The 24,281-nt window shown below is 29.3% G+C and overlaps 1 protein-coding gene across 12 annotated transcripts in view; it reads right to left on the reverse strand.

The window, feature by feature from the left end:
- LOC139486049 (oncostatin-M-specific receptor subunit beta-like) overlaps positions 1 to 24,281 on the reverse strand; it is a 93,152-nt gene that overhangs the window by 18,676 nt on the left and 50,195 nt on the right. For 3 of the 12 annotated variants that reach the window (XM_071270795.1, XM_071270743.1, XM_071270787.1), the window contains 3 exons: positions 8,468 to 8,768; positions 2,804 to 2,907; positions 213 to 488 (listed from right to left, as the gene is read on the reverse strand). In XM_071270795.1, coding sequence (XP_071126896.1) covers positions 213 to 488; positions 2,804 to 2,879 — 352 coding nt within the window. In that variant the 5' untranslated portion in view covers positions 2,880 to 2,907; positions 8,468 to 8,768. Of the gene's footprint in view, positions 1 to 212; positions 489 to 2,803; positions 2,908 to 6,028; positions 6,127 to 8,088; positions 8,769 to 10,237; positions 10,452 to 11,963; positions 12,074 to 16,265; positions 16,430 to 24,281 lie in introns of those variants that run through there. The other 9 variants (XM_071270803.1, XM_071270772.1, XM_071270812.1 and 6 more) reach the window with 7 other exon arrangements.

The following is a 24,281-nucleotide window of genomic DNA, read 5'->3' on the forward strand; positions in this document are numbered from 1 at the left end:
GCAGGAATTTCCTTGTGTAAAACTTTCTTTTAACCACGTTTTTTGGGACTTGCTTGAAAATAAAATAGGAGCAGTAACAAAAAGAAACTAAAAAAATTTTTGTACAAAAAATGTCAGATTTATGTATTTTCTCAAAATAAAATTAATACATGTTTTGACATAATGAATTCATTTGACATTTAGGTATTACTTTAGAATTGAAAGATACGTACATTCTACACTCACTATCTGGTTCCCAACCACTTGAACATTGCCTCTGGTTTTATTTAGCTTACACACATAATTTCCTTTGTCACTGGGAGAATAAATCGGCAGTATTAGTTGGATACTACGACTATTTAGAATTTGTATGCGGCTGCTTGGAAAAACGTTGTTACTTTTGGTGAAATAGAGTGAAGTGGATGTTTCTGGCACAGCTAAATCTGTGATGTTACAATACAATCTCAGCTCGTGACCGATGAAAACATAGGGGTCGTGTGGAAGAACAACTGTAAAAAAAGAACAAAAAATGTTAAATAAATGATAAATAGGAAGATTGATAATTTCTCCTTGATAGTTATATATTAAGCCAATTATGGGACTTTCCAGAATGAAAGATCAGAATATGATATGGAGGACTGTTATTAAAATTTTTTTTTAGTCTGACTGAAGCCAGCCTCTTTATCCACTTGATTTTTGGTTTGCCTACAAACGCAAGTAGATAGTAGGGGATCGGCTGTAGCCACACTGATTTTCTTTTACACTTTTTATCACATTCAGCCCTTTCTAACCAATTTTGCAGTAATTTCTTTTCTTGATTTTTCAACAATGTTGATATATTCAATCTGAAAACGCATCACATGGTATAGCTGACTTATATAAACCCTGAAACCAAATTTCAGAAATCCTTGCATTTGTATTGTAGTTCTTGAGAAAAATGTGACGAAATATATTCATGGGATGGACAGACAGAGGTAAAACAGTATCCCCCACTTTTTAAAGCGAGGTATAATGAGGAAACAAAGTTAACTACCAATAATTTCTTTTGTACTAATTTCTGTGATAACAAGGAGTGCAATAGTTTTGTGTTATAAAACAAGTTTTTATTGCTGTTTACATGATCTTTCACTTTAAAAATAAGGGAGTGTTGTGAAGCTCTTGAGTATCAAGTGTTATACTGAAGGTTGAAATCAAGCCTTGGACTTAAAAGTAATGTTTGTTTCCAGTGGTGAGAAATTCTAAAAGTGACACAAACATCAACAAAGCATCAATTAGTGCTTCTTATATAATGTACTCTTAGCATTTAAGGCTATTGTTTTCATCCTCTGTAACTAGTTCAATATCAATTACAAGGAGACTGTATTAATCAATGCTAAAACTATATGATAAAGTGTTAAGATTGTAAATGAATGGTCCAATACAACACTTTATTCTATATCACATATCACACTTTGGTCATAACTTTTATAATATTCTATATCACATATCACACTTTGGTCATAACTTTTGTAAATTGCCTATATCACATATCACACTTTGGTCATAACTTTTATAATATTCTTTATCATATGTTTAGTAGTAAATACAGTAGTTTTGCATATGTGATAAATAGCCTGATGTTTAATCCATATCGCGCAACTTTGATGCGCACCCTTTATCGCATACCCTTTATCACACCCCTACCCTTTATCACACCCCTACTTTTTTTTTTTTTTTTTTTTTTTAAATAAAGTCAGTTTTGTTTTTTTTTTTTTGCTTAAGAAAAATTTTCCTCAAAATAGGTAAATTTTTTGAATGACGTCATTGCTTGGTATGTGACGTCACGAACGTTGAGTTTTCACATTGTATGTGACGTCACGAACGTCAAGTTTTCATATTTTTTGGGACACTAAATGCAACTATGAAAAATACAAAACACACAAATTAATACAATAATAAACAAAATATTTTTAAAACAACAGCACGCAAATTGTAAGGTAACCCAGGTGCTTCGGATAAGTAATTGAGCAGTTCTTTTAAGGCCTTTGAAACAAGACAAAAGTAGAACTGAAGGTAACCCAGTGCTATGGATCAGAAAACAGTTCATATAATATAATACTCTTCTGTTGAAATATATGATAAAGCGTATAATACATGGCAAAATCCGTATCACATGCCGTATCACCCTCGACCAATATCATCCCTCGGGCCTAAAGGCCCTTGGGCTGATATTGATGTCTCGGGATGATACGACATATGATACGGATTTTGCCATGTATTATTCTCTATATATCACATATTTCACTTTGGTCATAACTTTTATAACATTCTATATATCACATATTTCACTTTGGTCATAACTTTTATAATATTCTATATCACATATCACACTTTGGTCATAACTTTTATAATATTCTATATCACATATCACACTTTGGTCATAACTTTTATAATATTCTATATCACATATCTCACTTTGGTCATAACTTTTATAATATTCTATATCACATATCACACTTTGGTCATACCTTTTATAATATTCTATATCACATATCTCACTTTGGTCATAACTTTTATAATATTCTATATCACATATCTCACTTTGGTCATAACTTTTATAATATTCTATATCACATATCACACTTTGGTCATAACTTTTATAAATTGCCTATGAGCTACATGTATGCAAAACATGCTATGGTCTACACATTCATAAATTTCTCCTAAACCTCACACAAAAAGTTCTACAGCTGTCATTGTCAATAATGCCATATTACATTTGTACAAATTAAAAAAACAAATCAAAACTTTGTTTTACATAAATAAAACAACATTCATAAGTTACCTCCAGGATAGTGAAAAGCGCCTTTAACTGTCTGCAATACCAGGAAAATACTCAGCCACAATATCATCTTTATCATCTTGTGATCTTATCATGGCAGCATTTGTCTGAAAAACAAAAATATCTTATTTTCTTTGTTCAAAGATATTGAACGCCTACATGAATATGTTTCAAGTGTGAAAGATTTAAATTTCTGTGAATTTCTGTCACTTCTGGAAGCCTACTGTTTCTATTACACATTAATATAATGTTGTTCTTTTCTTCCAAAGGTTATTTTATTTCTTGGATTTGAACAAAACATCTCTTTATACATGAATGCATCTTGGTAATTTATATTGTAGGTCATTTCCTATGACCTAATTTGTTATTTTTACTTTTTTCAAATAATCTTTTTTGTTATTTTTTTTCTTCCTATGACCTATTTTGTTATTCTACTTTTTCCTAGAACCTCTTTTGTTATTTTACTTTTTTCTAGAACCTCTTTTGTTATTTTACTTTTCCTAGGACCTATTTTATTATTTTGTTATTTTAGTTTTTCCTAGGACCTATTTTGTTATTTTATTTTCTTCCTAGGACCTATTTTGTTATTTTCCTTTTTCCTAGAAACTCTTTTGTTATTTTATTTTTTCCTAGGACCTAATTTGTTATTATACTTTTCCTATGACCTATTTTGTTTTTTTACTTTTTGCTATGACCTATTTTATTATTCTACTTTTTCCTAGGACCTTTTTTGTCATTTTCCTTTTTCCTAGGACCTATTTTGTAATTTTGTTATTCTACTTTTTCCTAGGACCTATTTTGTTATTTTACTTTTTCCTGTGACCTATTTTGTTATTCTACTTTTTCCTAGGACCTATTTTGTTATTTTACTTTTTCCTATGACCTAATTTGTTATATTTTTCCTATGACCTATTTTGTTATTTTACTTTTTCCTATGACCTATTTTGTTATTTTACTTTTTCCTATGACCTATTTTGTTATTCTACTTTTTCCTAGGACCTATTTTGTTATTTTACTTTTTCCTATGACCTATTTTGTTATTCTACTTTTTCCTAGGACCTATTTTGTTATTTTACTTTTTCCTGTGACCTATTTTGTTATTTTACTTTTTCCTATGAACCTTTTGGAACTGTATTAAGTCATGTTCACTCTTTTCTGTTTGATTTACAGTAACTTTCCTCTTTCTTATCAGAAAGTGTAACCTTCACTATAGGAAAATCTTTTGAACCCCTCTTAATGGCCCTTTTTAGACACTGAACAATTAAGTATTTTTAACAGCAAAAAATAAGCAGTAATAGTATTTCAGAAGATATGTTACATAATACTTTCTACATGAAACCTTTAAGATACTTTAAGATAAATATATACATTTAGATTATAATATATGGTATCTCCAAAACTTGATTTATATAAAAATCTTCATTTTTATCATTTATATAATCCAATGGAAAAGTGTTAATTGTATACATATTTTTACCAAACAAATATATGTTGAAAATACGATTTGCTCTATATTTGCCAACCAAACCTAATTTGGTTCAGGAAATGAACATGCTAAGAATGAGTAACATTTACATAAAAAGTCAATCCAAAAATAACAGACATAGATATAGGAAGATGTGGTATGAGTGCCAATGAGACAACCCTCCATCCAAATAACAATTTAAAAAATGTAAAACATTATAGGTCAATGTACGGCCTTCAACACGGAGCCTTGGCTCACATCGAACAACTATAAGTGCTACATAATAATGTGTGAATCTGCTCTCCCAAAGCTTTCTGTCAGACAATTTTATTTTAACTGATTTTTGTTTGAGTTTTCTTTTGGCATTTCTGTCTTATTATGATTTGTTCAGCCCTTGTTTTTATGATTGTTTTGTAGCTCAATCGTTAGTTTTATATATATGTAGTGTTTGTCTTTTCATATTTTCTGTTTTGCCATGCATGGTATTGTCAGGATTTTGGATGTATGAATATAAAAATTTACATACATTGTACAAGTTAATCCATCACTTATAACAACTTTTCACAAATGAAATAAAATATGAGGACAAAATTGCTGACCTTTTACTAGAGACTATTACAATAAATTATTTATGATGGACCTGGGCACTGGGACTGAAAAGAAATTTGCACCTGGCTACAGTTGACTAATCACATGTCGTCCTTTTCACCTGAATAAATGACAGATTGTATATTTCTGGTTTAACATCAGAGGCCTATCATTTGTAAACCTTTTGTTAGTGGTAAGGGGTCAGCTCAGACAATGACCCTCATCCGATTATGTCCCGTTTGGATAAAAATTATGTTCTTTTTATGCCCTTACTGAACATATACTGATCTTTTATGAGCAGATAGGAAGATAAATGCAAGCTAAACAAAAATGGTACAATAAAAGAAGTAAAAGTCTATTACTTAAATTTCCATAAAGTTTTATTTCCCTTTTGTAAAAATATCTCCATCTTTCAAGTATGGTTGAAAAGGGAACTTAACATTGGAGAAATATAAAATCTTTTGATTGCACAAAAATAAAACGTTTTGTATGTACTGTCATTAACTGTACATAAAAATATAGTTATATTTTATTAAATGATAGAGTTTTTGCTCATCGTTGAATGAATCTGAATGTGTATTTATAGATATAGCTTGGTGGTTAAGTTGATAAAGGAATTTGAAATTTAAGGGTAACGGGAGACATGCAATTTGGTGCAAATTATGTCAGACTATTATATGCCTGGCATGCGTATGAAAAGGACATAAAAAGCTCTCCACAACACGTTTAACATGTTCAAATTCAAGTATTGATAAAAAAAAATAATTTTACCCAGTATTGTATACTTAATTGGAGGTATTTTAATGGTATAGGTAAATTAAATTGAATTGTCTCCCTTTAATAACAATTTTGAGTTTTTATCAAAATTATTGATAAGCTATTTCTTGAATAAAAATGTTATCAATGAAAAAACATAATAAATTCAATCTATAATATGCAGGCACAAAATAGTTTACAATTTTGAATTAACGTAAAAAAAAGTTTTTTTTAAAAAGGATGTGATACCGGCAAGGATTAATGTATAGTAAGATAAACCGCGAGATTCCAATCCTTCTTACTATACAAATCCTTGATTTTTGTCATAAAATTTAATATGAAAGGACTTCTCCTATTCTAAATTAAAAAAAAATCAACAAATAAATGCATAGTAAATAAAACACAATAAATATATTTACCTTGGTAAAAAATACTATTGACAGATTGGTGTTTTAATGTAATTCCATGTTTGGGCAGATGATTGACAATTGATTGACAGGAAATACAGGTGTTACTTGTTTACCTGTACAGGAATGCAGGTAACATATGTATAGATGATACAAAATCAATATTTTGCATGATTTAGCAACAAGGGTGATGTCAGATGCAGGGAAAAAATATCTTTTAAAGTATTGACTTGAAATTCAAGGTAGTATGCAAAGCTAATCACCTTGCAGGCATATTTTTTTTTAGTAACAATGACTAACATCAGATGGTTAGATACTTGAAAGAAGAAGTTTTTAGTTTTAATAACATGTTGAAGGTGAAACACTTTCATTTAATTATCTGCTTCTGAGCTTCAAGCTATTTGTATAGACATTATCTGAATACACATAAAAAAAATCGCCTCCTCTACAACCCTTCAAATCCTCATTAAACAGACTTCTGATTTTAAAGTTTGTACTATACTGTATACATCTGTATTATTCTAACAGCAGTAAAAACATTTTACACCTGAGTTATACAATGAAAACTAATCAAAATTGGTGGTCAGAGACGGATTGAAACACAATTCAATATGATGTATTTACAAATAGAACCCAAAGGAGGAGGGACAAGAAAGACTGATAACTTCAAGTACTTGCATATCAATCTGATTATATCAAGAAGATATAATGAAAAATGTAGAAATATTTGCCACTGGACTTAAGCAAACAGTAAAAATAAAAATCTATTTTGAAATTTAAACTAAAGACTACCTGAATTTCGATATGTAACGAAATTGAAATGTTATAAGATAACATTCAGTTTGGTTATCAAAACTTTATTTGTTTAAGGTGTAACTTTCCATCTCACTTCTTCCTACCAGATACAATTTCATTTATTTGATTTTAATGAAAGTATTTACAGTAACCCAGGTCTAAATGATAACCATTTTTTCAATGCTATGTACGATTATAGTATTACAAGAATTTCATATTCTTAAACATTCGACTTCATTTTTTCAATGCTATGAAGGATTATAGTATTACAAGAATTTCTTATTCTTAAACATTCAACTTTGTCATGGTTGTATCCCATTACTATTTATTTTAAAGTTATGACATATTATATGATGATAATGGTTTCGTAACAATTGGTTTATGCAGTCGAACAGTCTGTTAGAAGTTTTATTATCCATTTCTTTCACATCATCTGCCTATTACATAATACATGATGCTACATTAAATAGCGATTTCATGGGCAAGACCTAATTGTGTATTATAAATGCATCATTAAAATTTGCTTCATCTTAAAGCACTTGTAAAATAGCTTTTTAGGGGACTGTTATTTTGAAAAGGCACGCCTAATTCTTATTCACAACCGCAGAATTCAATGTCTGTCCACATCAACAAACTCTTCCCTATTACAAGACTGCTTGGAAGTTAAAATGTGTGTATCAGATTCTAATGGTAAACTTATTTTTATGCATTTTAATCTTGTCTCAAAGTGAGATTACATAGACTACTACATTTGCAGTACTCTCCGTCTAAACTTATTGAATCAGACTCTAGCATATGGACTGACTTTCAGCCTAGACTATATTTGTATTACATGTACAATGTATAAACCTTTTGTATTTGCTATGGTTGTAGGTTGCAGTTGAAGTTGTTACAAAGGTTGTATATAATACATGTATCAGTGAAAAATATTTTCATTAGTACTGATATTACACTTTTTAGTTAATCTGCACCAGACTAATCATGCTCCATGGGGCTATCATGGTTTCATTGAACAGAATTCACATTTATAAATATTTAAAAGGATTTTTTACAGTTCCATTGAGCTAATATTCATTTCTAATAACATGTACACTAAACCTATTCAGTCAAAATTAAGATTTTCTTCTTACGCTCTTATAACATTTATAAAGCTTCTATATCTAAATAATTAATTGGGAAATAATAGGTTTTATGTCAAATAATAATCTTACATAATGATCGAAACTTATCAATAATCGTTATGAAATACTCTATCTCATATAAAGTTTGCTTCTTACCAATAAAATGTAATAGTTCGCTCCATACAGCACTATATCAATATAGAATACTTCAATTTTAGATACCCTAATATTGAATTATATTAGTACGGCTAGAATATTTTTTCCTAATCCTCGACACTAAATATCACTGAATTTGAAAGTATATTTGAATATTCGGTCCAAATTAAATTACAAATCCACTTTGAAACATTAGAAAGTAAACACAACTTGACAATACAGGTATTTATTTCCACTGTGTAATATACATCCCACCTGCCTTAACTAAAATCCAGGTGAAATCTGACCACTGGTCACTCTGTCCAAAGCACTGACTATTACAATCATTAATGAATGACAATATAACAATAAGAGATCAATAATAACAATAGAGGCTCACCACAGGAGATTTAATCAGATCAAGTACTCAGGTGAGGCACTCAAAGGGTGTGTCTGGTCACATGCAGTGTTGAAAAATGGTCAGTAAATATCGCAAGTGGTTCCTCAAATGCTATCGAAATTACAGAATGTTTATCCTTTAAGTGTGTCTAGTTCACTTAACAGTTTCCTCCTATCATTCAGGTGTGAAAATGTCAGTTTGGTAATTTTCCTTTAATTTGCCAGATAATGTCCTGATCTTGATGTAGTTTAACTGTGGATGTTTAAAGTTACAAACTCACAGGTCCAATCTCTGTTTCAGTCTGAAAAAAAGGAGGAGATTGAGGTGTTAAAAATTTGACATTTTAACCAAACTTCACTTTCGCGGAGACATGTATAGTATATATGTCTCCTAGTTTTGTGAGTATGTCCCTTTTAATTCAAACCTGCTACCGCAAACATCAATCCTTCAAAATTAATATTTTTAAACAAAGAAAAAATACGGTCATTTAAGTTGAATTATCAAGAAAACGTTCACCTTATATGACCAAGCTGCTGTCATATCATAATAAATAACACGCCAAAAAATGTCAACGTTTGACAAACAACATTACACTGTATGTGTTACATAAATGACATACTACATGTACATGTAGTATATATATATATCAGTACTAAAGTCCACTAAATAAACTCAATTCTACTATTTAGTTGTAAACAAAAAATGTCAGTCAATTTCCCTGTAAGTTCAATTTAAACTAACCATATACAAATTAAATCGTTTAAAATTACAAAGATAGGCTTGTTAGATGTCAAATGTTAAAACGATTTAGTTCTCTAAAACCCATGTCACAATATGTGGATATCATAATAATCAAGCCTTAGCAGTTGTAACGTAGATTTCAAATAAAATCAAATTTCAATTGGTTACGAAAATAATGAAAATGAGACGTTCAACAAGAACGTTGTTACATGGGTAGTGTCTGGGGTTGTGATACTATCAGTCTGAACATGTAAAACCTTTTGAAAGCTTGTAAAACAGGAAAACAATGATTCATATCTTTCATACCAAGTTTGTGTGAAATCTGACTCAATCTTAGTTTGTCAATATTAAAAAATTATCTTGTTATTTTATCAAGCAAATTTTTCCCATTCCTTTTGACGAAAAAATATGATTTTTTTTAATTTGAAACCAAAACGAATCTCCAACAAAATTTAAGAATCAGACCATGGAAGTATTTATATATAGACCTCCATGATTAAACTGAATATAAAATATAAACATTTCTCCACTCATGCTCAAAATACATACAATTATGATATTATCTAAAATTAAATCTTTTTTTAAAATAGATTAATTCCATTACATACATAACATTTAAATGTCTGATGAAATATATAAACTCTTAAGCAAAGTTACTTGTAAACAGGATTTTCCAATTTAATTTACTCACTTGGAAAATAAACATTAAAATTTAATCTGTTTAAAAATAGATGATTGCAATATATACTTAATACATTTAAACATCAGCTTCTATAAGCAAAGTTCGTGACCTCGTTCAGAATGTTCAAATTTAATTTACTCAAAAAGAAAAAAAAATTATGTCATATTCAAAATTAAATCTTTTTAAAAATAGATTAATAGCAATACATACTAACATTTTAAGGACATAAATATAAAGTAACTGGACCTTGTTCAGAATTTTCAACTTTAATTTACTCAATAAGAAAAAAACGGTCATATTCAAATTTTTTTTTTTTTAAAAATAGATTAATTGCAATACAAACTTACAGTCAAATTTCCCTTTCCGTATTGCATTTAATGTTCAGATGTCTAATTAAAATTCTAACACTAATCAAATATGCACCAAAGAATTTCCCTGTAATATACGAACATGTCATATAGATTTCATGGATTTTAGTGAGCAGAATACACACAGACAAGACACCATAACATGCTCATACATAAATCTCTGCATGTCAACGCACTTAATTAAGTTGTCCAGGTAGTCTAATTAATCAATAAAGAGCAATCAACATGGCTAACGACCCAGGTGACTAATCAAATAGGTTAATTACAAAGTCAAATACATTATCTAAATATGCTAATCTCTGTGTAAATTGTAAACTGTTTTATGTTGTAACACCTTGTTGATAACAAAATTTCTCGTTATTAAACATGATATATTAGCTATTGAAAATCAATTAAACAAATTATTAGATTTGTTGCTACAGAAATTAATTTGCTCCGCTATTATTTTGTTAATAAAATGAACAAAGCAATATGTCTCCAGTTATTTCCTGAGAAATATTTGTTTTAGATTGACTAATTTTTTTTTGTAAAATTCTCTCTTTCATGTTTATGATGTTTTGAAAGCAATTATTTCCAATGCAAACTAAGAATTCAAATAGAACAAAATGATTTATAAAAACAAAAGACCAACAATTAAAAAAAAAAGATTCAATCAAATACAAAAATACAGAAAATTCAGAGACAAATATAGCTCTGAATATTATTCTACAATTCTATTATAGCAAACCAAAAAATGGCTGCAAAAAGGTAAAATTTCATATGTAGATCGAAGAAACTCTAGAACAAAGATGTACAACAGTACCTCTGGGCTAACAGTCCTGTTAATACAATTGTTGACCATTTCAATTTTTAACACATATCAATTCCAATACTCTTTGATTTTAACAAATTTTCAATTTATTATTCGAACAAGATTAGACACATAGCTATACAGAATTAGCTCTCAGGCCTTGGCATCACACCTTTCCATACAAAACTTGTCAGTCAATCTATGTGCCACAAGAAGCTGTTGAATTTAAAGATAAATAAGGGATATATCAACAAAATTATATTTGCTTTTTATACAATAACTGTTTATTTTGCTACCTCTCTGATGTTTCAAGTGGAAACATTCTAACACAAAAGGCTGCCAACTGGACAATGTGTGAATTTTTACAATAATACAAATAAGTCTAATTCCTATAGGAGATCATGTCACTTTATTTATTAATCAGCTAATAGAATAATACCTATAATCATAATTGAATGTGCTATTTTGTTATTGGAGAAGAATACCACTATTTGTTGAACTTCATAAGCTTTTTTATGAAATTAGTTTCTGTGAACTTTTAATCTTAAGATTTTCATTTACCTTTTGTCTTGTCTTGTCTTGGGTCTTAATTATCGTTTACTTGGTTTTGCATGAACTTGATGTTAAAACTCACAAATATGTGAAAACTATGAAATTTTGTCGATTAAATAAAATAAAAAAATTATGTCATTTCTAATAAATCTAGAATATGGGAAAACTTTCACAATACAATTTAAATTTCCACCTATCTTTCATTAACTTTAATGTAAAACTTCCATTTTAGACAAATTGTACACCTCTTCTGATCTTAAACTGAAAGCATGTACGTAAATATAAGCAATTTTTAGACACATGAAAAAGAATCTCTCTTCATGAAGTAATTTTTTAACACACATAAGCAAAATCTGATCTTACCCTTTTTTCGGAAAAAACTCACTAATGGACTAATATTGCAAACAAAGCGCTAATTCCAAAAAACCTAAATACTAATGCTTTTGTATTATACTTCCTTTAATACTTAAACAACTTTATATTTTTAGAGCATGACTATTATTGTTATATAAACTATATTGTGGCCAACACAATGGGTGTTTATTACACAACCATAAAGGCATTATATTGATAATTACAATTTAAATGGTTCAACGTTTACTCAAAAGCCTCCTTAAGTAGCAATCATCAATTTTAAAGGTGTGTAGGGGGCGTTGTACAATGACCAGTGACTAATACTAGTACTGCTTTTGAAGAACGGTCATTCCTATCTTAAAATCTGCATAGTTTGATCTGTGGTGTAGGTTGATGAGTAGAAACAATAAAGTTAGGTACTAATTGTATACTTAAAACTGGGATTAAAAGAGATTAAATTTTAAAGGTACTAACACCAGCTGACTAACTTTTAAATTGACTTTAGTATTTACCAAGTACTAAAGTACTAACTGGTACTAACTAACATTTATGACAATAGTATTTGGTTAACAAGACCTGATGTGAGTAATACATGTCAACAGTCAAATCCTTTACCTTATATGGAAAATGTACCATTAAATTACAAAAATAACCTACCATCACTTTTTGTAGGTTACTTCAAATTTCTTGGCTCTTATACAAGTCCTTTATTTTTGTTTAAATAAATTTAATCAGTTAGAGACTTTGAGGTTTATTCCCGATTGTCCCACTTTTTAAAATTTTAGAGTTCTGATTGTCCCACATTATTTTATGAAGTAAAATGTTCTTAGATAAACAAGGTAACTGTTGTTTGTTTTGCAAAATAAACAAGAATTAATTATTGCACATAAAATATTAATTTTATAAAAGTATAAAATATCAATTTTATAAAAGTACAAAATATTAATTTCATAAAAGTACAAAATATTAATTTTAGAAAAGTATAAAATATTAATTTTATAAAGGTATAAAATATTAATTTTAGAAAAGTATAAAATATTAATTTTATAAAGGTATAAAATATTAATTTTACAAAAGTATATAAAAAAAAGTCATCAGATAAAAACACTTTTAATATAAAACCAATATTATATCTCTGATTTATGAAATATATATACAATGAGGGGGGATAGGACCTTTATCGGGACTCCGGGATCGGGTGTTTTTAAGCTCGGGATTTCGGGATTGACCCTTTCGGGATCCGGGAATTCTTTCTTCGAATTTTGGGACCTCGGGATTTCATGTTTTTTAAGCCCGGGATTTCGGGATGTCATGTTTTTAAGCCCGGGATTTCGGGATCAGGACCCCTCCTACCCTCCCTCTACAATGTTACGTTTAATATTTATAAAACTAATGTCAATACCATAATTTTAATAACATTTTCTAAGTAAAGTTTTTAAATAAATAAATAAATAATGCATGCAATTATAAACTCATTTACATTCTACCCTCTATCTAGGAACAGTATATCTAACAGTCAATTAATATGTTCCAGCATCTATATATGAAATTATTGATGGAGAAATGTTTCTACTAGTGCCTTTGCAATGTTACTAGGGATTTCAGAGGACATGTTAACAACATTCTCTGCGCTATTGATTAGACTGTTAAAAAATCACCTGAACCAACAACGTTCTTTATTGATAACGAAGCTGTTGTCTAGATTTTGACCAGTTTTGTCTTTGAAATAATCACTATTAAAGATTATTTTACCAATATTCCATTTGTCTTTGTCGACAAGACTCGTAACCAACTATATACAGAAGAATCAGACTTCAATAAAAAAAAGAAGATGTGGTATGATTGCCAATGAGACAATTCTCCACCAGAGACCAAATGACACACAAATTAACAACTCAAAACAATTCCCAATTGTCCCACATTTAAACTTCCCAACTGTCCCACAAACATATTCCCGATTTTCCCACAAAATTTCGTTACTTTTTTACCTGTAATTTCAAAAAGTGGGACAATCAGGAAGACACCGACTTTGAAAAGCAAATGGTGACAGATAAATAATTAAGGGTTTAAGCTTAAAAAAAATAATCATTTTAAACAAAAAATGAACCATAGTAGAGCTGATCTATCAATCTATGTAAAAAAAAATTACAGGTATTTACAAATCAAATAGTTTTTTTCAGAGACATATATGTCTATTGTTTTGGTAAGAGATGCCAGATAAACTAGAATAATTCTAAGATAGTCTGACTTTGGCTGGATCATGTCATTTTACACACACCCGTCACCAATCATATCATCATCTGCATAAATTATCAACATCAGGGTAATGTCATCTAGCTAACCATATGTTTACCTTCTTAAGGTCACATGGGGCCAAACTTAAAGTCATAAGAAACCTCAAATAAAAAAAATAATGCATAGGTTTTTTTTTATAATTAACTCAATGGATAGTTTTTATTATAAAACTTTTGTACATATACTTTTTTCTGAAGAAAATTCTTTAATTTGTTCATATTTAGAAGAAGCTTCTTTCCAGGAAGCAATTCCCGGACATATTTTCTGTATGCAAAGCGACCTCAGTGTGACCCATCTCGTAAAAATTAGGTGTTCGCAATACACATGGATTTCATTAAAATAAACTATTATCTGATTGTACATGTTAAACACATGCTCAATATCCATACTTTTTTGTTGATTGTTGACAAACAGGTGACAATCGTTAAACCTCAGTCCAAAACACCTGCCATATTTTCACAACACTGACCGATTGAAATAAAAACTGACGATTATACGAAATTTATGCGAAAAAAATGATAAAATCGTGCACAGAAGACTAAGTTTATGATGTTTGTATGCATTGGTTCTAGAATTGTAATAACATTATTTTTCACCAGTCACTCGTTTCATATGACTTTAATGAAAGAGGTAAAAAATATCATATGTAATGACCATGTACAGATCTATATATTCTATTTGCTTTAGTTTGCCCTGTAAAAAATGATTTAGCAGCTAGATGGCTTAAAAAATGTGTAATGGTAATTCAACTTTTGAAACCTTCAAATTGACTTTATTTTTGAACTTCTTTATTGCAGATCCCATGAGAAGAAGAAGCTGTGTTATGATTGCCAATGAGACACTCTGCTCTTCACAAGAGACCAAATGACACAGAAATTAATAACTAAAGGTTACTGTATAGCCTTCAACAATGAGCAAAGCCCATACCCCAAAGTCAGCCTAATATTGTCACGGGGCGACCTTCACTATGAGGTGATACTATTGATACAGAATTCACAACTTAAAAATCTAAAGCATACTGGGTAATATTTTCAAAAGTTAATGCCAAAAACATCCAAGTCAAGTGATTAGTTTACAACATGCTTAGTGACACAACAAGATTGTCCTGCTACAAAATTCAAAATTTTGGCTAAGTTATTAAAAACAATTAAATTCTTAGAATTTTGATACTTTAAGAGATAAATGATACTGTGAAGATGTCAAAAGATGTGAACTTTTGCCAATATTAGTTTCAGAAAAACAAAAGATTCATAGAATCAAAAGAATGCAAGAAGTCTCCAAAATTCTGGTGTTAAAATACTTTGATCTGATAATTATATTGAATACAATGAACAGACAGAGCATTATTGTTTTACACAACAAGGTTATGATTTTACAGAAAAGATTTAAATTGCACAAGGATTTTTTTTTAACAAGGAAGCAAAAAATAATAAGTCCTAATCAGAAGATCAAACAGACTTAAAACGCAATTAATAGCTAAATGAAAGAATTTTAATTAAATGTTCTGTTATTATCCAATGATCCATTTTAACATTGAATTCCACTGTTGTTTATTAAAAAAAAATTAAAAAATACATCTAAACAATAAATAGAAGGGATATTGCCTTAATGAAACTATTATATCTGTTTAAAATGTTGAAAAATCAAATTTCAGCACATTTTTATTTTTACTCAAATTAACAAATTTCTTTAATAAAAATAGAAATTCTTTTTTTTAAATGCAAGCAATATGTCTATATATAGCATTCCTTAAAAGAAGAAAAAATTCATTACATTTTGTAGAATACCAATATTTAACATAATATACCTTTTGTTCCTTTTTTCCATAAAAAATCAAGCACCATATGGTGAAAATAATACAAACACACTTCCCCTTACCTTTCTCCGTTGTCAAAAACTTAAAAACTTGCCACAAACATACAAAGTCAGACATTAACATTATGTAAAATTGTCATAATAAATTACAACGATACCTAACTGTTAATCTGATCAGTATAATAAAGGCTTTTTACTTACCGTGGAGGACATTAAATCACATAATCACATATTTACTTATGTCAAGTCAACGATTATTTACCAGATTATCATAGTAATTCCAATCTGCTATAATTCTACACTTTTCTATTGTCATCAATTCCAACACAGTTGCAACGAATCCTTTAAATGTTATGAGTAGCCCCGGAGCTGTTTTTGTCTGGTTGTGAAAGGTAAAAGTTATCCAACCTGTTTATTAAGTGTGTAAAAGGAGATTTTTAATCAAATATTTGCTGTGTAAAACATCCTCAGGGCCTGAGACACTGTTATACTATATATCTGTCAGTAGCTGAAGATGTGACATGATTTTGTTTTGAAATATATGTCAGATTTGTTTTCCTACCATTGATGTATCTGTGTATTGTTCTACAAACTGGGACCTTTTAAAGTTAATGTAGTCCTTATCTGATGTTTGTATTTACCATTATGGAACAGGAAGAAAAGAAATTGAATAGAAAGAAAAACAATTTGAACTTGACAGACAGTTACAGGACATAAAGATGACGATTAATACTTTTAGGCCAATTAAACTAAATCTCAAGTTTCTCTGACCAAATTTTAAATGGGACAAGGATGAAACATAGTTTTAAATTAAGCACAAAATTTTTAATCAGTTATAATTATTTATTCTGCAATAAGAAATGAATAATTCTCAGACTTCTTTTGTGATTTTCTTTCAAGTGAAAAAAATCTTGGGAGATTTTTAATTGTTGAATTAAGAGCATGTGCTCAAGAAGATTTTGACAAAATTTATAAAGAAGCATTTTCTTTATACTTTTTTAAAACAATTTATAAATGTTTCTGAAGTTCTTTTCGGCATTAACAAATTTTATCACAGAACTAAATCTGTCTTGTTTATTACACATATTTCCAATCCCTTTGTTATTAACAGTAGACTGTGAAAATAATAATAAAAAAAACCATGACAAATTAAAAAAAGCACTATATATAAAGTTAAATAAGTATTTATTTATGTAAATATATTCAGCTTTTATGACCAAGAGTCTACAGTCCCAGCAATTATATATACAAATGTAACATTTTAATATGAAATACCGACAGTGCGAGGGCTGTATTGCCAGTCAAGTTTGTTAAAAACTTCCATCATCAATATGAAATTGTAGGCGAAAGACCACAAAAAGCTTAAATCAAGGATGAACTGGACAAAGACTGATGAAAGCCAAAGATGATTGTATAAAGTAGATTTGACCAGATCAGTCACCCTTGGTCAACAACACATGAATAAATCAATAATGAAAACAAAATTCGGGTCAACAAAATTTATCTAAACTACAAATGACAGACTTTTCCCATAGTAGCACCAAACCCAACATAGAACATTAAAGGTAACAAATTCAATAATCTGAATATTTTTGAATGTATCAAAGCATGAATATCAAGTGGCTTTTCCTCTATATTCTATGACCAAAGTACCATATTAGAATAAATCCATGGGAACTTTTTTTGGACAAAAGTCATACATATATGGACATTGTTTAACATGAATTAATTGTATACAAATTGTGAAAATTCCCATTTTTTGGATTGATGGCTTTGAGTACAAACCATGGGGTTCTTTTCCCGAAAAAAATCTTATAATGAAAATTTTATATTAAGTTTGTACCTAAGCTTCATAACATGTGATCATTCATAGTTCTATGATTTTTTTACTGTATAAATAGATGACAGCTATAATATTAAAAGATGGACAATAAAGTGAACAATTTGATTGTGATATTCATGGAGAGAATATTCAAATTAAAGGTAGTTCTCACAAAATCAGCCTAATTATTGGAGAATCAAATCAATTCTTTTTAGTAATCCTGCCTAATCAAATCTTTTATTTTGTTGCAGGTGAAGAATAATAAATCAAAGCTTACACCTTTGACTCTGGGGGGAAAAGACTGGTAAGATTTTGCCTGATAACACATCATCTAATATTAATGAAATTTGACTGGACTACAAAGCTAAAAGTGCATTCTAATCTCAATAAGGTCGCAGGAGGTTAATTATCTAACGGCAGGCTACCTGGTTCTCTACCTGAGATAACTTGTTTATTTTTATAGCCATATACATGTACCAACAAATTCACTCCCATTAAAGAAATATTCTATATTTAATATGATATTAACCTTGTAAATAAATTGTTAAATATAAAATTTACCATGAATACAACATAATCATTTAGTCCAAGCTTTGATCAATTCTACCTTCAGGTAAAAAGAGACGTTTTACGATCGGTAATTAACCTTAACTCGAGCCATTATCAATTTTCTACAGGATGTTTTAAAATGCTATTAGCCGATTTAGGATTTCATTCATAGTGTCCGTCAACAATTCAAAATATAACCATATTCGTAAACATTGACCCATATCATATATATTAAAAAAAGACATAGATAAATGTTCCACATGCAAGGTAATATAATAAATATAATAAATTTAATATCCATATTGTTACACAGTAAGAAGCAATAAAACAAGATCCATATCAACAGACTTAAGGCATTTTATCTTCAGTTTTATGGCAGGTCTTGTTGACAGCTTAATTCAGTATCCTGTTTAGGCTTTGCTGACAGCCAATATACTTTAATACCGTTTCCTTGAGCTAGAATTGTATATTTGCCAATGCGATTGGTTTCTGCTAATACACAATTTAATTTACCTTTAATTTAAAATTGTGGACTAGTTCTTAGAAATAACATCATGGAGCCCATACATTAAGCATGATAAGTTAAAAGTTAAATGTGTAGGCATTTAACACAATTTTTTAATGAAAAAATAACTACTGATATCAAAATTTTTAAGCTTAATAAAAAGTTGAATGACATTAAAAGTGTTGAAAAAGTAAAAGATTACACACATTTTACATTTTATGCACAGATAACATTGCCTTTTCTGCTAGCTCTTCATTGTCAATTAAAATTTGTACCTCCTAAGGGGAACAACTTGTACAAATAGATCTCTAATTACAGGGTGAACTGCATATTTGATTATCTATAGGCCACTTTGTACTGCAATAAAAATAATGAAACAGAGGCCTTAATATACTATGAACTTCAATAATCTGCCTTAAATGATCCCCCCTTTTTTTACTTTGAAATGTAATCATTAGATACGAAGTCTCTTTTTCTATTTTCAGAGGACTGTTTCAAAGCCTCAACAAAACACAAAATTTAAGTTCATATATACATTATTTAAAATTAACTAACATCTTAATTGAAACTACAAACTGAATTATGCATTCAAATTTATAATGAAAAAATAAGTCTTATTGAAAATGACGAAAGAACTATTATGAATCTTTTTACATGTACTATAACAATGCATAACTCTTAATTTTAATTCCGTGAAAATATGGGTAAGTACCTTACGACTTAGAGAACCTATAAATCTAAGTTTCATATATTTTTCCTATACTTATCTAAAAGATAAAGTGAATTGTGGACCTATATTGCTTGTAAAAATTGATGTAGCCAAGAAAAATATATCACTTGCTCATTTTAAAATATACATGTATATATGCTTTAAACATGAAAATCAGTGCAGGTGTTTAATTCTAGCTAATTTTCATGTAAAAGGTGAGAAAATATCAATTGAGTTGATAATTTGTACAGATCAACACTATTGATGTGATGGGGGGATCGACTTACAGTGTGAAAGAAATTCATGGAAAAAACAAACTGTGAAATGAATATCCTTAGGCCACACCAATTTGATTCCTTGTTCGACGGACCCGCCCGCACCTATTTTTTTCAAAACAGAATTTTTTTATTTTTTTTATATTCCCGCTTCCCGCATCCGGAAATGTAATCATGTCCATTTCCCGCACCGTTTTTTTTTTGTAAACATTATAAAAAGATATCAACATGTGTTTTTAAAATCACAGTCTAACCTGTATATAACGATTTTAAACATAAAAGCACCCCAGCACACTTTGTAAATATCTGTGAGAATATTTGTTTCAGCATGAAACCTACTTATATATCCAAAGCGGGAGTGCTCCGATCAAGGATTTGTATCTCCGATATAAATCTATATCAGCGGAAATACCGGAGTAAAGAACAAAAAATTGGTTACTTTCCCCCTTACTTATATTCCCTATCAAAACATGTCGTTGTTAGAATAAAGTACAAAGAACTTCTGAAGGTTTGCCTTCAACTGCAATTATATTGTATGCTGGCGAAACAAAACTATCCATAGCCTTTGCATGTTTATGCACCTGTCCTGATTGATTGAGGGGCCTGTCGTTCAGCAGTTATCGTTTGGTAATGTTGTTCATTGGTATAATTTTTCCCGTTTGGATGTACATGATATATAAATTAGATCGTTGGTTTTTGTTCGAATTGTGTACGCTAATAATTTTGGGTCCTTTATAGCCTGCTGTTTGGTCTGTATCAAAGCCCTGTGTAAAAGGCCGTACTTTGACCTGTGTTTGTTATTTATATCAGGTTGAGAACAACCCTCCCTCAGACAACATGGACAAGGGGTCATTTTACTGATGTAGAAAAGAAAATAGAAATACCAAGGATATGTATAGTTCTTCTATACAAAACCTTTGAAAACATAGAATTTTGTACCCAAAAAGAGGAGAGTTACATCATATTTTAAACAACTTTTTCTAAAAGAGTGGTTCACTTATTTTGAATAATATTAAACTGTTAAAGTAAATGTGTTAACATGGTTAAAGTCCAGGAATATTACAAAATTCTTGGACATGTTTTGACCATTTAATACCAGATAGATATATAGTTCTTTGAGAAAATGTGAGCCCTTTTGTACAAACAAATATATTATAACTTATATTGATCCCTCATAAAACATGTAAAAGGGATATTTATAACATTAAGGGGTTCTCCCCAAACTGATTATGACTTGGATGGAGAATTGTCTCATTGTCAGTCACACATACATGTCATATATAGACCAGATTTAATTATTTCTTGGTGAACAGGGAAAAAATACTTCAGAAATTAAAGAAATGTCAAAGTACAAGTGATAAATCAAGCTTTAATATTGTCAAAACCTACTATTTTATGTTTACAAAAAAAAATTATAATCGCTCGCCTCTACTTTTCAAGCTTCGCCTCAAAAATTTGCAAATTAAATATTTTTTTATTTAAATTTTCAAATCGCTCGCTCGCCCCAAATTTTGAAGTCCAAAAATCCGTAGAACAAGAAATTAAATTGGTGTGGCCTTATTTACCAACAGTAACCTGATGTCAATCAATAAACACTGTCAAGGTCATACATACTAGTATACTTGATCTTTCCTGTATCCTGGTAAAAAACCCCAGGGGGAGATCTTTTAAGCTCGTCAGGATTGGGCCATTATTTTAGCAGGAATTAAGAATTTACATTTAAAGGCACTGGGAATTAAGGATTCATTTTTTTTCTAGAACTCAGGATTCAATGATTATTTTTCCAGTAATTGGGGATACAGTAACACCCCCTATTCCACTCATCTGCACACTTGAAGGTTTTAAACTCTTATGGTCACAAAGAAGGTGTCCAGAAAATACAATTGAAGTGCTTTTCACTCAAATTTTAAGAATTTCCTTCCATATTGTAATATTATTTTCAGTATAGATTTTTATCAAATCTCCAAAAAAAATCTCATGTTATTTAAAGATAACAAAAAATAATAGGTAGCCATGAGCAACATAAATCATTCTGATGACTATGATTTCTTGAGCAGAAAAAAAAATCAGAGTCATATCTGAGTGTTTCTATCATTAGAAATGTGTTTAGCTTATGTTAACATAAAAACAATCTTATTGATACAATCAAAACATGTATTTGGTAAACCAGAAGCTCATAACTTTATATGATTAATACATCAAAATTTAACAACCTTTCCGCAAGTCCTATTTAGATAATACATTAAATATGCTAAATAACCATTTGTGGTCCAGATAATGACGTTGATAAAATGTTTTGTTTTTATGAAACACACAAATATTAAACAGGTCATTACTCCTGTATAGAACAACTTCTTAGAAATAGGACTATAGATATATATAACCATTTCCTTTATTGTAAAATACTTCCTTAAATTAACTAAAAGGTAAACTAAGGAAAAGTTTAAGACATATTCTTTCATAAAAATCTTGAAACAGTGTTTCATGTCATAATATTTTATTTTATTGAGAGAAAAAAAAGTAATAAATTTGCATAAAGACTTTTTTTCCCCCATTATTTTTTTCTATTTATACTAACATGTTTTTATTCCATTTTAAAGACAAAAGTGTAGTCAAATAATTAAAAGCAAATCAAAACTTTATCAACTATAATGATAGTGTCAGCCTGTCCACTCTTCAAGTTTTTATAAATAGTTCAAACCTTTAGTAACTCATGGAAAGGTGCGTTTGACTCTGATTTTTACTGACAAGAATTGCCAGATTTCAAGAAGAAAGCAAGTGCAGTGTTTTTTTCTGCTACATGTACTCCAGCTCATCCACTAACAAATATGAATCCCTCACCAAATAACCACTTAGATCTGGTGTGGCACTCAGAACACAAACAAATAAACTTATCAAAAGAGATATTAAGGACAGTGTGTGGCAGACATACACGAAATGCAGAAACCTTTAAAAACAGACATTTATATAAAGATTGACACTTAATCTATAAAGCAAAAATCCTATCTTATAAGTATAATTGGACTGTATGTATATATATCGACATTGGGATTATCTGCCTCCCTGTAGATGGTTCTCACTAAAAGTCAATTATTCTGACCTATATCTGTACAGAGTCTCTTTGAAATTTATTGACATATAAGTAGACAAACATTAGACTAAATCAATTTTACCTTTTATCAAAATTATCTGACTTTGTCTCTATTTAAATAAAAAATTCAATTCAGTTAAAAATTTCATTGATTCTTTATTGTTAATTGCTTGAAATCTTTATGTACTATGCTTACCTAAAAACAATTGAACTTATTTGTAAAACTGTTTACTAAACTATAAATAATTAATAAAATAGCACATTTTCCAAAAACACAATGGAATAATAAAATAACATATTTACCAAAGTATAACCTTCCTTTCTTAAGTATAACGCAATACACATCCAATTTTATCCAACCCTGTCCAACTAATCTAATTCAAGACACTAGAAGCATGACAATAAAAAAATCCTTAAACTAATTCGGTCCTTTGATGTTTTTATCTTTTCCCTCTCCAAATGCTATTTTGGCTTTCAGTCTGACCTCAAATGTCGAAAAAAATCACTAATCCATCACTCACGATAGAATTCTCTCCGATTTTATCCCGTGTTCTTTGTTAGACATCTTAATGTATAACCGAATTAAGACTGGACTTCTAAATCAAACTGATTACTAAGGGAAATTGTAGCTTGGAGACCCTGCTGCATGTCCAATTAACTATAATAAGATGTTGGCTTAGACCAATCAATACAAGCAACCGACAATGCTTTTACAATTCTAAAAAAATTTTCTTGAAGCATCGCATCAAACCCAGACAACGCTATTATCATTACATAATGAGTTATAAATCTTTGTCTCAAAATTTAAACACTGTAATTCTATTTTAGTTATTTTCAAATAAATATTTAATATCCTTAGATTAAATTCTAACTGCAATATTTGCAAAACAATGTTGACTATATAAATCAAAGCTATACATTTGTAAATTAAAACCCTCCACATGCATTTAAAGTGCATTTTATTTCAGTAATTGAAATTAATTAAATACTTTAACAGATTAAAAGTGAAATGAAATAACTTGATTGAAATTTATACATGTGTAATCCATTTTAATTAAAAGCAAAAACTTACAATCAAATTTTAAGTCCAACAAGGAATGTTAAATAAAGCCATCTTTGTGCATTTAACTACTTATACAATGTACATGCATTTTAACATATTTATACTGATTTACCAAATGCAAAGACATCTTTTAAAATATTACCTAAGTGGCCAAATGGCTTTTGCAGTTTTTGCTCCCTCTTGTTTTTTTCGAGGCGATTTTT

This window comes from Mytilus edulis, chromosome 1, assembly GCF_963676685.1.
Source record: "Mytilus edulis chromosome 1, xbMytEdul2.2, whole genome shotgun sequence".
Taxonomy (NCBI): domain Eukaryota; kingdom Metazoa; phylum Mollusca; class Bivalvia; order Mytilida; family Mytilidae; genus Mytilus; species Mytilus edulis.